General features: G+C 35.1%; 1 protein-coding gene across 1 annotated transcript in view; it reads left to right on the plus strand.

Annotated features, from left to right (window-relative positions):
- The window catches only part of CENPE (centromere protein E), an 85,516-nt gene that overhangs the window by 37,291 nt on the left and 33,194 nt on the right, over positions 1-15,031 (plus strand). The window contains 9 exon segments of the mRNA XM_034672121.1: positions 1,060-1,182; positions 1,262-1,427; positions 1,828-1,982; positions 3,787-4,101; positions 4,214-4,486; positions 4,645-4,803; positions 8,654-8,857; positions 10,508-10,666; positions 13,162-13,452. Coding sequence (XP_034528012.1) covers positions 1,060-1,182; positions 1,262-1,427; positions 1,828-1,982; positions 3,787-4,101; positions 4,214-4,486; positions 4,645-4,803; positions 8,654-8,857; positions 10,508-10,666; positions 13,162-13,452 — 1,845 coding nt within the window.

Consider the following 15,031-nt stretch of genomic DNA (forward strand, 5'->3'; position numbering starts at 1 on the left):
AAAGTAATCTTACTGTTCTAAAGCCCTGGGAAGAAAGGCACTTTCATATAATCCATGAGTGTCTGTTGATATAGTGGCAAGCAGAATTTCCCACTTTTTAAAACTTATTACTTCTTTCTCTTTATTCATCCAATTTATTCATTCTTGTACANTTGTTCTTTTGTTTTTGTTTGAGTTTTTCAGAGTACTTTTTGTTACCCTCTATTAGGACTCTTCTGTTACCTGTTATTAATGACAAATGATCCTTTGTAAAAGTAATCTTACTGTTCTAAAGCCCTGGGAAGAAAGGCACTTTCATATAATCCATGAGTGTCTGTTGATAGAGTGGCAAGCAGGATTTCCCACTTTTTAAAGCTTATTACTTCTTTCTCTTTATTCATCAGTTTATTCGTTCTTGTACCTTAATATTCTGCCAAGGATATATGTGGTTGAATTTATGTAAGCTAAAGTCATGTTAAAATGCCACTTCTCTCTAAAAATGAGACTGGGGATCTTTTCATGTATTTATCTATCATTTGCATTTTTCCCTTCTGTGAATTGCCTGTTCATTTTTTCTCTGTTTTTCTATTGGGTTTTTTCTCTTTTTCTTTTCAATTTGTGATTTCATATCCTTAATTTTAACTATGAAGTACTCACCTGCCATGTTTTTAGAATCACTTAAAAATACACAGGAAATTTTAACAAACTAGCTGAACAACAATTGTGTTAAACTTTTTTAAACAATAGCACATTTATACAGTCTATACAATGATTCCATAAGTTGGAAAAATATAGCCAGAGTTTTTTAAATGTTTTTATTATGGAAAATATTATTTCTCTTCATCTTTCATAAATACACATTTGATAATTAGCATATTTTCACCATTTTTTATTTGAAATTTAACATTATATGTACATGTTCTCTAAAGTCTNTTCATCTTTCATAAATATACATTTGATAATTAGCATATTTTCACCATTTTTTATTTGAAATTTAACATTATATGTACATGTTCTCTAAAGTCTTTTCCAACTCTCAGAAAGTTAGATTTCACTAAATTCTATTTGTTGTGTGTACAGGAAAGCACCGAAGACCTAAAACAAATGAAACAGACTCTGCTTGATGCTGAAACTGTAGCCCTTGATGCCAAGAAAGAATCAGCCTTTCTTAGAAGTGAGAATCTGGAGCTGAAAGAGAAAATGGTAAGTGTTTCCTGTAATATTTATAATAAAACAGTTGTTACAATTAGTACATTTCTGTGAATTTGCAATGTTTCAACAGAAAGAGCTTACAAGTACATACAAGCAAATGGAAAATGATATTCAGTTATATCAAAGCCAGCTGGAGGCAAAAAAGAAAATGCAAGTTGATCTGGAGAAAGAATTACAGTCTTCTTTTAATGAAATAACAAAACTCACATCCCTTATAGATGGCAGAGTTCCAAAAGGTATTTCATAATTTCAGACTTGATTCTTTTCAGGTCTGACTTTGTCTAGAAACCTACCTAAAGGATTTTGTGACTACATTCCAATGATTAGAAATCTATTATTCTCTGATCTGATTGTTTTAATAGCCAAATAATGAGTTTCAATATTATTTGAGATCAGTATTTATAACTGCTTCCATGGAATTCCAATTCATAAGGGTTTAGGAATTATTTTTCAAATAAATTGGATCTGATTTTCAAAAAGTGGTTGAAGAGCTATTAACAATTAGATTACCTATTAACCAACATTGACTCTTTCTTTAATAAATTTTATATAGTCTGATTAAATCATCTAACTTTGCTTGTAATTTAGATTGTCCCAATAACTGCAGGCTGTTTTAATTTACCCAAAATGTCCTAGATTTGCTCTGTAATTTGGAACTGGAAAGAAAGATTACTGACCTCCAGAAAGAACTGAATAAAGAAGCTGAAGAAAGCGAAGCTTTGCGTAAAGAAGTTAATTTGCTCTCAGCATTGAAATCTTTACCCTCAGAAGTAGAAATGCTGAGGAAAGAGGTAAACACGTTTTTAAGCAAATAACTCTTCTTTTGATCTAAAACCCTTGTAATAGCACTTTAAATATTTTGCCATCATTTATCTTAAAGTAGCAGTAAAGAGACTGTAAACATTTGACTCAACTTGGTAGGAATAGAAATGAATGTAGTTCCTCCTCTAATTTTCTTATATTACTAGAAAACACACTCTCAAAGACTATTTAATAGTATATTTAGTAACCTGATCCATGTAACAATCATTTCTACAGTCCAAATGTTTCCCTTAAACAGAGTTCTAGGGGCGCCTGGGTGGCTCAGTTGGTTGNAAATATTTTGCCATCATTTATCTTAAAGTAGCAGTAAAGAGACTGTAAACATTTGACTCAACTTGGTAGGAATAGAAATGAATGTAGTTCCTCCTCTAATTTTCTTATATTACTAGAAAACACACTCTCAAAGACTATTTAATAGTATATTTAGTAACCTGATCCATGTAACAACCATTTCTACTGTCCAAATGTTTCCCTTAAACAGAGTTCTAGGGGCGCCTGGGTGGCTCAGTTGGTTGAGCATCTGTCTGACTCTTGGTTTCGGCTCAGGTCGTGAGATCCAGCCCCACAGTGGCTCCGTGCTCGGGCTGGGCCTGCTTGTCCCTCACCCTCTGCTCCTCCCTCCGCCCCCCCCCCATGCTCTCTCTCTCTCTTTCTCTGAAATAAATTTAAAAAAAAAAATTTTTTTTAAACAGAGTTCTATGGGGGCATCTGTCTGCTCAGTCAGTAGAGAGTGTGGACTCTTGATTTCAGGGTTGTAAGTTCAAACCCCACATTGGGTGGAGAGATTACTTTAAAATAAAATCTTTAAACAGAGTTCTACAGCACATCCTTTTTTAAATCTTTTTTTTGGTACTAGTCCCATCACTATGTTGAATAAAAAAGAATAATGAGATATAAGGGAGGGGCTTGATAAAGTTTAGGGGTCAGTGTGAATCTTGCAGGCTAGTGAACAATCCTGTAAACCATCTGCCAGCCTTTCCTTTCTCTCTACCTTTCTAAAAGAAATAAAATTGACAAGCATTTGAAGACCAAATGGCAGACATCATACTAAAGAATTCTAGCAACATTATTTAGTCATCCTAAAAACTCTTTAAAGTAGGTGCTGTTTTTTAGCTCAATGAATAGTTATGAAACCAGTAGCTGTTATGAAACCAGTAGTTGAGCTACACAGACGTGCCTTCTATCCTAAGTCCGTGATTGAAACAATCCTGCTGTATTACCCATGTCCTTAGTCTCTACTTTCAGTTCGCCTCTCTTCTTCCCACCATTTCTACCTTACTTTTCACAATGATTTTACTGTTTATAAGCTGGATGTGGTTTATTTAAAGAACAATTCAAATAAAGTTTAATTATTTAAATTATTCAGGGATTACATTAATAGAAATCTGAGCTGCATTCAAAGGCTTTAGGAAAAAGATGTGTCAAATTCTAATAAAAACCAAAAAATGATGCACCAAGAGGTTAGAAAATACTTTAGAATGATAGATAAGGAAATAAAAGCACATTTTGAAATAAAGTGTTTCTACTGAGTGTCCTTCTGCATGCAATCCCTACTAGAACCCAAAGAGATTAGAAAACAAAACTGAAGGTAAAGTTAAAGAGGATAATACATTGTTAAAGGGATGGCGACAATAAAAATGTTGCCTTTCCTCTGTCAAATCTTTGTTAATTTCAATGTCTTCCCCCTCCCCCACCCCCCCACCCTGAAGAAACTTTTTTTTTCCTGAAAACTCCTTCAGTAGATCATACATTGCTAAATTTTCTTTTCCATAGATGCATGATAAATCTGAAGAGCTCTCTTTAATAACATCGGAAAGAGACAAATTGTTTTCTGAAGTAGTTCAAAAGGAAAGTAGAATTCAAGATTTACTTGAAGAAATTGAGAATACTAAAAATGACCTAGCAGCTACCCAGTTGAATTACAACAGCACCGATCAAGAATTCCAAGACTTTAAAAATCATCATATTGAATTTGAGCAAAAGTATAAGCTGGTCCTTGAGGAGAATGAAAGAATGAATCAGGAAATAGGAAATCTCTCTAAACAAGCTCAAAAACTTGGTTTAAGTTTGGATGCTTTCAACACAGAGGTTGGTACAAGATATCCTCTAGGGAAGCAATCTTTAGTCTTCTGGGGTTTGGCTTCCATATGTATCCCATAGAATGCTCTGCTTTTCACATTTTCTTTTTCTTACTTTAAAGCTTTCTCCCAAATCTGAAGAACTTCAGCAGGACACAACTGAGAGTCAAAAAAGGTTAAATGAATTGGAAGACCTGAAGGAACAATTAGAAAGTAGAGATTCGAGGCTGCAAACTATGGAAAAGGAAAAAACACTGATCGCTGAGCAACTTCAACAAACTTTAGTAGAAGTAAGAACCTTAATCCAAGAAAAGGAGGACCTTAAACAACTCCAGAAGAGCCTGCAGATTGAGAGGGACCAACTCAAAAGTGACATTCAGGATACTGTAAACATGGTAAGGCTTTGACTGAGTAAACTCTGAAAACTCAGAGCCTCCGTACAAACAGTCCAGGGGAAGCCATCACTTACGATTCATGATCCAGTAGACACTACACAATGACTTTCACTGTTTCACATGGTTCTAATGGAAATTGTTTTGTTTCTCTGACAAAGAATATAGACACCCAAGAACAATTAAGAAATGCTCTTGAGTCTTTGAAACAACACCAAGAAACAATTAACACACTAAAGAGGAAAATTTCTGAGGAAACTTCCAAGAATTTGCACACACAGGAAAATCTAGGAGAAACTAAGGATGAATTCCAGGAAAAGGTAAACGGTGTTTCCATTCAAAGTTTCTATTTTTGTGTAGATGAGCTTTCTCTCCTACCTCAAACACTTAAGTACAAAATGACAATCTCAATCTTGTTTATTATTCACAGTGCTAATAACTAACCATAATTTACAAGCATAACCCTGATGTCTCTGAGATAACTTCAGATATGACTGCTTACAATCACTTTAGGAAAAAAAGGCAAAAATTAGTTCAAACTTTAAGCTGCTATTTTGAGGCCTGATGTATTTTAAACGTCTTTATAAACCCCTCTGAATTCTAAGAATATAAGAAAGGTTGCTTATTATTAACTATGTTTAAAATATTTGTTTTATGTCAGATTTTATACATTAAACATGCTTAGATATCCCTATAAAATCAATGTGTATATTTTATTTATGCCAGTGTCTAGGGCTTGTGCTATAATTTTACTATTAGGTGCTTAAATCTCCTTAATTTATTCTAAGTAGTATGGTTCATTTTGTCCTGAGACCTTAGGAGAATAAGGTCTAAACTGGTTATTTAATTGTATACAAGAAAGGCTAGGAGATGCTAATGATAATTTCTTTTTTTTTTTTTTAAGAGAGATGTGTTGGTCCACTAGGACTGCCATCACAAAATACCACCGACTGGTGGCTAAAACAACAGAAATTTACTTTCTCCTGGTTATGGAGACTAGAAATCCAAGATTAAGGTGCTAGAAAATTTAGTTTCTGTTAAGTCTTCTCTTCACTGCATGCAGATGTCACCTTCCTTCTGTGTCCTCCCAGGGCCTGTCTCCTTATGCTCAAGCTTAGAAAGAGCACTGGTGTTTCTTCCTCTACTTAAAAGGACACCAACCTTGGAGCGCCTGGGTGCCTCAGTCGGTTGGGCAACCAGTTCTTGATTTTGGGTCAAGTCTTGATCTCAGGGTTGTGAGTTTGAGCCCCACGTCTGGCTCTGCCCTGAGCATGGAGTCTAATGAATGAATGAATGAATGAACACCAATACTATGGAATTAGGGCCCCAGTTTTATGACCTCATTTAACCTTAATTACCCTCCTTAAAGGCTTTATCATATATAGTCACATGGGGGTTAGGGCTTCAACATGAATGTTGGGAGGACACAATTCAGTCTGTAACAGGTGATTCCCTATAATTTTATAAAATGGATTCGTTTATTATATACATTTCTACTTTTCAAAAATGCCTTTGATATATAGTGTCAACAGGATTTTTTATACTGTCTTTCACTTTTATGCACTTAATACTATTTAATCCAAAAATTTGCTACTAGGAATTTAGAACATTCATCAGTGGGAGACTGGTGAAATAATCTTTCATGCATTCATAGCTTGGAATAGTATATGTATATATAATATGTATGTATGTAGATAGCTAATGCAATTGGGTTTTATACGGTCATAAAATTTTTTAAAACTGCATGTTATATGCAAACAGAAAAATCACCAGGATGGACATATTATTAAATAAAAACAAATACTTCAGAATAATTCAGTAAGCTCCAACTTATATAAATAAATCTCTATAGAGATTTATATGCTTTTGCTCTACATAGTGAGATTTCCCCCCATTTGCCCTGGGGTACAGTATTCTTGCCTTGGAAAAGCTTTCCCTCTCACTCCCTATGCTTCAGTACTTCTCTCCTAGAAAAGCATTTTTACTTGTTTCATATTTTGTGCTCTCAGCTTATCTACAGTTTGAATCAATCAAATGAGCCAAAATCTCATTTGAAATTTATAACTTTCACTTTTATTAGGGGAAGTTTTTTTGAAAAGATTTTTGAAAATAAGATACAACACTTAATACCCGCTTTTAAATAAATGCAAAAATGCAATTATAGGGCCCCATGAGAAGGGGCAATAACAGAGGAGTGAGAGAAAAAGAGAGTTCTATTCACTGGGACCAGCTGGTGTGTGGTATTAAGTTTATGCTAGAATCATCTATGTTGATAAAAAAGGTCCGACTGGGGCTTTTCTCTTTCTCGGGGTGTCTCAAATCTGGGTTGGAAGGGTGGGATCAGCTTGGGCTTCTGTTACCATGTTCATTATGGAATCCCACATGGACCCCTCTGTTCACCTGGGCCCCAGGGGGCTGCATTAGTAGGTCTTGTGTGAATCCCCGTAGAGAGCCCACTTTGAATCTTGCTTGATGTTTCTCTCTCTGTAAATGCAGTTTCTCTAGTGTGTCTCAACACAAATTTTAAACAATGATTAGTAAACTTATCTCATGTAAAGGACGTAATTCTTTTTCTTTATTTAATAATAAGATATGTTACCTATTGCTCGTGGTAGCTGAAATACTTTCTAGGCTGAGTTCAGTTCTGAAATGTCCCTTGGGTGTTCTCACGTACTTTGTCTCAGCCTGCGTTGTGTTTGTGTACGTTCCTGTATTTAGGAGCGCAGATGCAAGAGTCTGAAGTACGGTATCTGACGAACTGGTCCCAATGACTATGTGTTCCTTACCTTAAGTTCTCATGTAGTTAGCTCTGTGCTTGCCACTGTCAGAAACTCATGCATACTGCCAACAGTAAGAGAATAGTTAGATAAAGCATGGTTTGTCCAAACCCACTCTAGAGAATTGAGCAGCTACTAAAAATTATAATTTGAAGATTATGTACCAGCGTGGGAAAATGCATGTGATCTAAATGGAAAAAAGCAAAATTGAATTCTATATATATTAATCAAAATTACCGTGTTCAAAAAATTTTTTTTCAAGGACAGACTCTGAAAGGAAATATTCTAGAATTCTAGTAGTAGGTTGTGTGAAGCTGGTGACATTGGATGGTTTTTTTTCTCTTTATTTTTCAATTTTTTCCCAATGTAATTGTAGATTAGTATAAAAAAAAACTTTTTAAAGCTGTTATTTATTTATTTGAGAGAGAGAGAGAACAGGGGGAGGGGCAGAGGGAGGAGAAAAGAGAATCTTAAGCAGACACCCCGCTGAATGCGGTGTCTGACACAGGGCTAGATCTCACAACCCTGAGATCATAACCCAAACCGAAATCCAGAGTTGGATGCTCAACTGACTGAGCCACCCAGATAACCCTTATTATTAAAACTTTTTTAAACGTATGTAGCCAATATGGAACTGTATTTATTTCCTGGATGTGTAAGGTTATATAGTGATACCCTAATTTCATACCAATGATTGTAATGTCAGTCTTTGTCTCACTTTATCAAGGAGTACAACGTGTTAGGTTACCTTTGCTTAAGACTTGTTTATGGATAAATGAATATATATAACATGCTTTTCTTAAGCAGTATATGAAAAGCATATATTTTTAAAAGGTAGATTATACTACTATAATATGAAATCTATTTTTATTTATCAAAGTTATTTTGCCCTCTCATGATAAAACTCCTACCTTTTGGGAATTTGACTGCTTCTGAAAATAATGATTTGTTGGGAGTGAGTGGGGGATAGAGAATTATTTCCAGCTTTTGATGGAAAGAAAGTGGTGGAGTTCAAGGTGGCTTACTCTTTTATAAAATTAAGTTGACCCATCATCATACATGAAGATAATTGTTAATTATCTACAGCTGTCCACGTAGTTCTTAGCCATGAACAACAGTATGCTTAAGGGCACAAACTCTGGAGCCAGACCTCTTGGCTTCAAAACCTGAGTGACCTTGGGCAAGTGACCTATCATCCTCTCCCAGATTCAATTTCCTCATCTGTCAAATGGCTTTAATACTAGTACCTACCTCATGAGGTTAGAGTGAAGATTAAATGTGTCAGTATATGAAAAGAGTGCCTGGTAAATAATAAGTAATATAAATTTTGGCAATTTTTATTATTGTTAAAATTGTTACTGAGAAATTATTCTTTAATCTATTTATATTTTAGATGGTTGACACAGATAAAAAACAGAACTTGAAAGCCAAAAATACTCAAGCACTGATTGCAAATGTTGAAGATAATGAGCTAACTGAGCAACAGAGAAAGATATCTTCTTTACTACAGGAGAAAAATGAACTGCAACAAATGTTAGAGAGTATTACAGCAGAAAAGGAACAATTACAGACTGACCTAAGGGAAAATATTGAAATGGTAGGATTTAGCACTGTATACTTAGCAATATGTTTCGTCTTGCATGTTCTGGATTTTTACTTTACTGAGGCATAGTTTACACGTGAGAAATGTATCTGATGCAAGTGTACGGTCTGATGACTTTTGACAAATGTCTGTACTTGTGTACCCTCCACCCCAGTCAAGGTATAGAACATTGGCCTCACCCTACAGGATTCTCTTGCTCCTCAACCCAGTCAATTCTAATGTCACTCTCTAATGCATAGAGGTACTGTTCTGTTGGTTTTTAACCGTAGTTCACTTTGTCTTCTAGAACTCCACACAAATAGAATCATATAGCATGTACTCTCTTGCACCTTACTTTTTTACACTCCTTTTTTTGCCGGGTAGTNCTTTTTATTGCCGGGTAGTGTTCCATGTATGAATAGGCCACAAGTTGTTTAGCCTTTCTCCTCTTGGTGGAAATTTGAGTTCTCTCCACTGTTTGGCTATTTTGAGTGCAGCAGCTGTAAACATTCTTACACAAAACTTTTTATGAACGTGTTTTTAAAAATTTCTCTAAGGTATCTAAATGGAATAGCAGGGTCATAGCAAATTACTAGCCTGGTTTCCAAAGTAGTGGCACCATTTTACATTCCCGTCAGCAAATTAAGAGAATTCTGATGGCTCCACATCCTCACCAATGCTTCATGTTACTGGTGTTTTCAATTTTAGCCATTCTGTTGGGGATGTACCTCATTGTTCTCATTTGCCTTTCCCTAATGATTAAGGACATTGAGATCAACTTTTCATAAGCTTATTGGCCATTGCATATCTTTCTATAAATTATCTGTTCTGTCAGTGATGTGTTGTAGATTTTAGTGTACCGGTCTTGTCCATATTTTGTTAAATTTGCTCTTAATGTTTCTCTTTTATTTATTCTGTTGTAATTTTTAAACTTCATTTTTAATTATTCATTGTTAATGTTTGCCATATTGTCAAATCTAGTTCTTGTTTCTATATTTAGGGACAATATAATATGCATCGATTGAAATTCACAGTTTTAGAAGTTTGCTGTGGATTACAGGAGAACCTGATCTTTTGTGTAATTTTCCATATTTCTTGGGATTGTCTGCCTGGTCAAAAGAGCTAAGTTTATTAAATAGGAATACAGACAAAAGTCATAGTCTGTTCTTGGTCTCATGTTTGCAATGTTTTTGTGGTCATAATACTTGAGAATGTCACTGTTTAAGCTTATAACTAGGATTAGCCCAAGTCATGCTAGCAAAGAATGGCTGCCCTTTTGAGCTTGCTATTAACTGGTGCCCTAAATCGATCGTAACCATTCTAGCATATGAAAAGCCCAAAACTGTAGTCTTGTCATCAGTGCATGAAAATTTAGAAACAGTCTCCTTTGGCTTAAGGGTAGAAAATGAGCAAACCTCTCAAGACAGAATACTCAATCCAGTTCTAATTCTCATGACAGGAATATAAGTGGAGCAATAAAGAACCAGCATAAAAAGCAGATGCTCAGCATCTATATGATTAAAGACTTTCTTTTTAAGGTAGTCTTTTCCAATAGAATTTGCCATGATTTCTTCATTTTTAAGCTGAGGTAAATGCTGATTTTTAACTGATTTTATAAATGTAAGGTAATACTTATTTTAATCTCAACTTTTTTTTTAATTCTAGACTATTGAAAACCAAGAAGAATTAAGAATTCTTGGAGATGAACTTAAAAAGCAACAAGAGATCGTTGTACAAGAAAAGAACCACACCATAAAGAAAGAGGAAGAGCTTTCTAGAACCTATGAGAAATTAGCAAAAGTTGAAGAAAAGCTAAAGGAAAAGGTGAATTTTTAAAGTTACCTTCTTAGCCATAATATATTTCCTGACTAAACTTTTTTTTAATACATTTTGATTGCTGTAGAACTAAATTCTGGAAATAGCATGTATCTCCCACATGAACAGATCTTAATGCTAATACTGTGGACAGTTCCAACTCATACCTATATCTTAACCAACACTCTTTGTGAGGATTATACTATCCTAGTCTTTAGATGAAAGAGAAGGCCTTGATTCATCTAAATTAATCATATAATGTATTCATTCATCAGAAACTTATTGGGAACCACCATAGCCCAGATGCTGTTGTGGGTGCTTGAGATCCATTAGTCAATAACACAAAGACCCTGCCTTTATAAAGATAAAGTAGTGATTCTTTACAATGTAGGGTTTACGACTGTTACCATTTCTTAGATGTTTAGTTTTCCTGACTCATTGCTTTTATGGAAGGAAGGTGCTGTTGTAATATTTGTATGAGAGCTAAGACTCTTGTAATAATTGTACTGACCAAGTAATTCTAAACTGTACCGCTAAGATCTTTCTATTTACTCTAAGGACAGTGCCACGTGCATTATAAATAATATATTGTGATTTCAATTGCGCTCCTGTGGAGTGTTTTTCTCCTAATATGTATTCTCTTAATTCTCCTCCCTTTCACTATAACCCGATAAAATTTACTAAAACTTGATGTCTGTTTCATACTCATTCTAAGGAAGTGAAATTAATAGGCTTATGTAAAAGTCAGTGTTTCAGTAATGAACACTGAGTATTATATAAGACTGATGAATCACTGACCTACCTGTGACACTAATAATACATTATATGTTAATTAATAGAATTCAAAAAATTAAGAGATAGACTTATATATACTTATTAACTTAAAAAAAAGGTAATGTTCCACTAAAATTAACAACTCAGGAAACAACACATGTTGGCAAGGATGCAGAGAAAGGGGAACCCTCTTACACTGTTGGTGGGAATGCAAATTGGTTGTAGCCACTCTGGAAAACAGTATGGATGTTCCTCAAAAAGTTAAAAAAAGAGCTACCCTATGACCCTGCAACCCAGCAATAACACTACTGGGTATTTATCCAAATAATACAAACAGTGATTTGAAGGGGCACATTCACTCCAGTGTTTATAGCAGCAATGTTCACGATTAGCCAGAATATGGAAAGAGCCCAGATTTCCATCGACAGATGAATGGATAAAGAAGATGTGGTATATATATATATATATATATATATATGCATATGCATAGACACACAGTGGAATATGACTCATCCATCAAAAACAATAAAATCTTGCCATTTGCAACAATGTGGATGGAGCTAGAGTGTAATAAGCTAAGCGAAATAAGTCAGTCAGAGAAAGACAAATACCATATGATTTCACTCATGTGGAATTTAAGAAACAAAACAGATGAACGTAGGGAAAGGAAAGGAAAAATAAAATACGATGAAAACAGAAGGAGGCAAACCATAAGAAAGTCTTAACTCTTAGGAAACAAGGTTGCTGGAGCGGAGGTGGATGGGGGATGGGGTAACTGGGGGATGAGCATTAAGGAGGACACTTGAAGTAATGAGCACTGGGTGTTATATGCAACTGATAAATCACTAAATTCTACCTCTGAAACTAATAATACACTATATGTTAATTAAATTGAATTTACATAAGTTTAATTAAAAAAAAAGTTAANTTTAATTTAAAAGTTAGTGCCTCAGTGTTTGTTTGGGTGACCCCATAAGGACCTTATTAGATGTAAAAATAGATTATCCAAAAAGTTTTTAAGAGATGAAGAATTATAGTTACTTGGCAACTATACCTTTATATTTAATTAGTCTCTTTTCAAGTTTTTCTCATTTTCACTGTGGCTCCTTGATTAACCTACTGACACCGTTATTAGTTTCCTAGACCCTCTGTATCAAATTACCATAAACTTGGTGGCTAAAGAACAACAGAAATTTATTGTCAGATTTCTGGATCTTCAAGGTTCAAAATCAAGTTACTGGCAATACCGTGTTCCCTCTGAAGGCTCTAGGGAAGAATTCTTTTCTTGCGTCTAACTATCCTTGGCTCCCCGGTGTCCTTGGTGTCCTGGGTTTATAGTTGTATCACTCTTACCTCTGCCTCCATCTTCACAGGACTTTCTCTGTGTCTCTGTGTGTCCTTTTTCGTCTCTTATAAGGGCACTCTCATTGCACTTAGGGCCCACCCTAATCCAGTAGGATTTCTTCTCAATCCTTAATTAATCTGCAAAAACCGTACTTCCAAGTGAGGTCATATTCTGAAGTTCTGAATCGACTTGAATTTGGGGTAGGACACTATTGAACCCAGCACAGTCACTATGCCTAGAGAATACTTTACTTTTAAAGCTGCTGTCTGTTTACACTGGGGCGTAGGCAGGACTGTGATGATTATCTCAGTTCAGCAAAGTGCATTTTACATGAGAATTTTAGGAGTCTATAGGCAAAACGGTAATCACGGATTTCATTCTTAAGAGCTGGCAGCTACAAGAAGAGCGGCTACAGCTACTTCGTGTACAAGAGGAGATGAGTGAGATGCAGGAAAAGGCGAATGAAATAGAGAATTTGAAGAATGAATTAAGGAACCAAGAACTAACGTTGGAACGTATAGAAATGGAGAAGCTAGACTTGGCTCAGAAGCTCCATGAAAATTATGAGGAAATGAAATCCATAACCAAAGAAAGAAATGATCTAAAGGAATTACAGGAATCATTTGAAATAGAGAGAGAGAAACTTAAAGGATACGTAAGAGAAATCGAAGTTACAGTAAGTTATTTCCCTTTTCTTTCATCTATTATATGTTTCTTTAGAACGGAGCTAATTGGAAAAGGGGGAGGCAATGTTGGGATGATGTGTTTATAATATTCTTTAAATTCCACTTGCTAATAAAGGGTCTAGAAACAAAAGAACTAAAAATTGCTCGCGTGCATCTTAAAGAACAACAAGAAACTATTGACGAACTAAGAAAAAACATTTCTGAGAAGACAGCTCAAATAATAAACATTCAGAAGGACTTAGATAAATCCAATACTGAATTACAAGAAAAGGTTTGTCTCTTCTTCCTTCTCTCCTTTGCCCTGTCTTCTTTTCTGTTTTCTTAAAGGAAAGATGAGCAGTAAGCAGTGACTGTGTTAATAGTTCATTCATTTTTTGGATACTATTTGTTGAGAGTATAATGTGGCAGGCAGAGTTCTGGGTTATAGAAATAAAATGGGAATAATGTGAACAAAATTTCTATGATCATAGAACTTACTCTAGTGGAAAGAGGTAACTGGTAAATAAGCAAACGAACAAGATAATTTGAGATAATGGCAAGTGCTATTAGAGAAAATGAAACATTGGGATAACTGAACCAGCCTGTGTTAAAGGCCACTGTGTGTAAGCCATTGAAACTATAGATATGAATAAGACATTGTTCTCTTCCCCTGAGTAAGGGCATATAAAATAATCCCTCAATTCCAGTAGGACAAATGCAGAAATATGATATGCAAAGTTATATGGAACCACGAATGACCGTAGGAAAGGGGAATCAATCTGTAAACACAAAAAAAATTGAGACATAGCATTGGAGCTCATCTGAGAATTAGGGACCATTCATTTATTGAGATACAATCTGTTCAGTGATGATTTTTCTCCTGTGGCATTTGGGAAGTAGTATAGACATGAGGACGTGTACAACCAACTGAGTTAACAGTGTGTTGTTCAAGTCTAAGAATTGCTTCGCTTTGGATGTAAGCTGGAGCCAAAGAAAATGATGGCAGAATGTGACCAGCAGAGAAGTCATGAATAGCTTTCNTTCCTGATAAAAACACAAACACGTTGTAATAGATTTTAACCACACGCACAGTAAAAATACAATCAGCACACCACAGAAATAAGGAAATAACATCCCACATGTTCTTAGTACTGAAAATAGAGTTGATGCTTACTTGCAAACTCTTTCAAATTTATCTTAGATACAATTTTCAAATCTAATGATCAAATTTCTATATGTGCATTCCTCAACCTGTACCTTTTTCTATATTACTGTCTCTTGTGTTTCATTTGAAAAGAGAAGATGCTGAACAGTACTTGGGGCAGCTCTGTGTAGTAAACAAGCAGTGAAGTAAGTCAGGGCAGGTACCCCTCACTTCATGGCTCTGTGAAATCATGGGGATAATACCTGACCTCCCAGCTTATCTATATACATATTGTAAGGTTCAAACTGAAAGTTGTGTGTGAAAGCCACTGAAAATTCTAAGTGTCAAGCCAACAAAAGATAATACTTGTATGTGTTACTATCCACTCATTAAAAAAAAAAAGAGCGTTAAAGATGTTGTCTGGTACACATTTGGCCTGAACTTCT

Source organism: Ailuropoda melanoleuca, chromosome 11 (genome assembly GCF_002007445.2).
Source record: "Ailuropoda melanoleuca isolate Jingjing chromosome 11, ASM200744v2, whole genome shotgun sequence".
In the NCBI taxonomy this organism is placed as follows: Eukaryota; Metazoa; Chordata; class Mammalia; order Carnivora; family Ursidae; genus Ailuropoda; species Ailuropoda melanoleuca.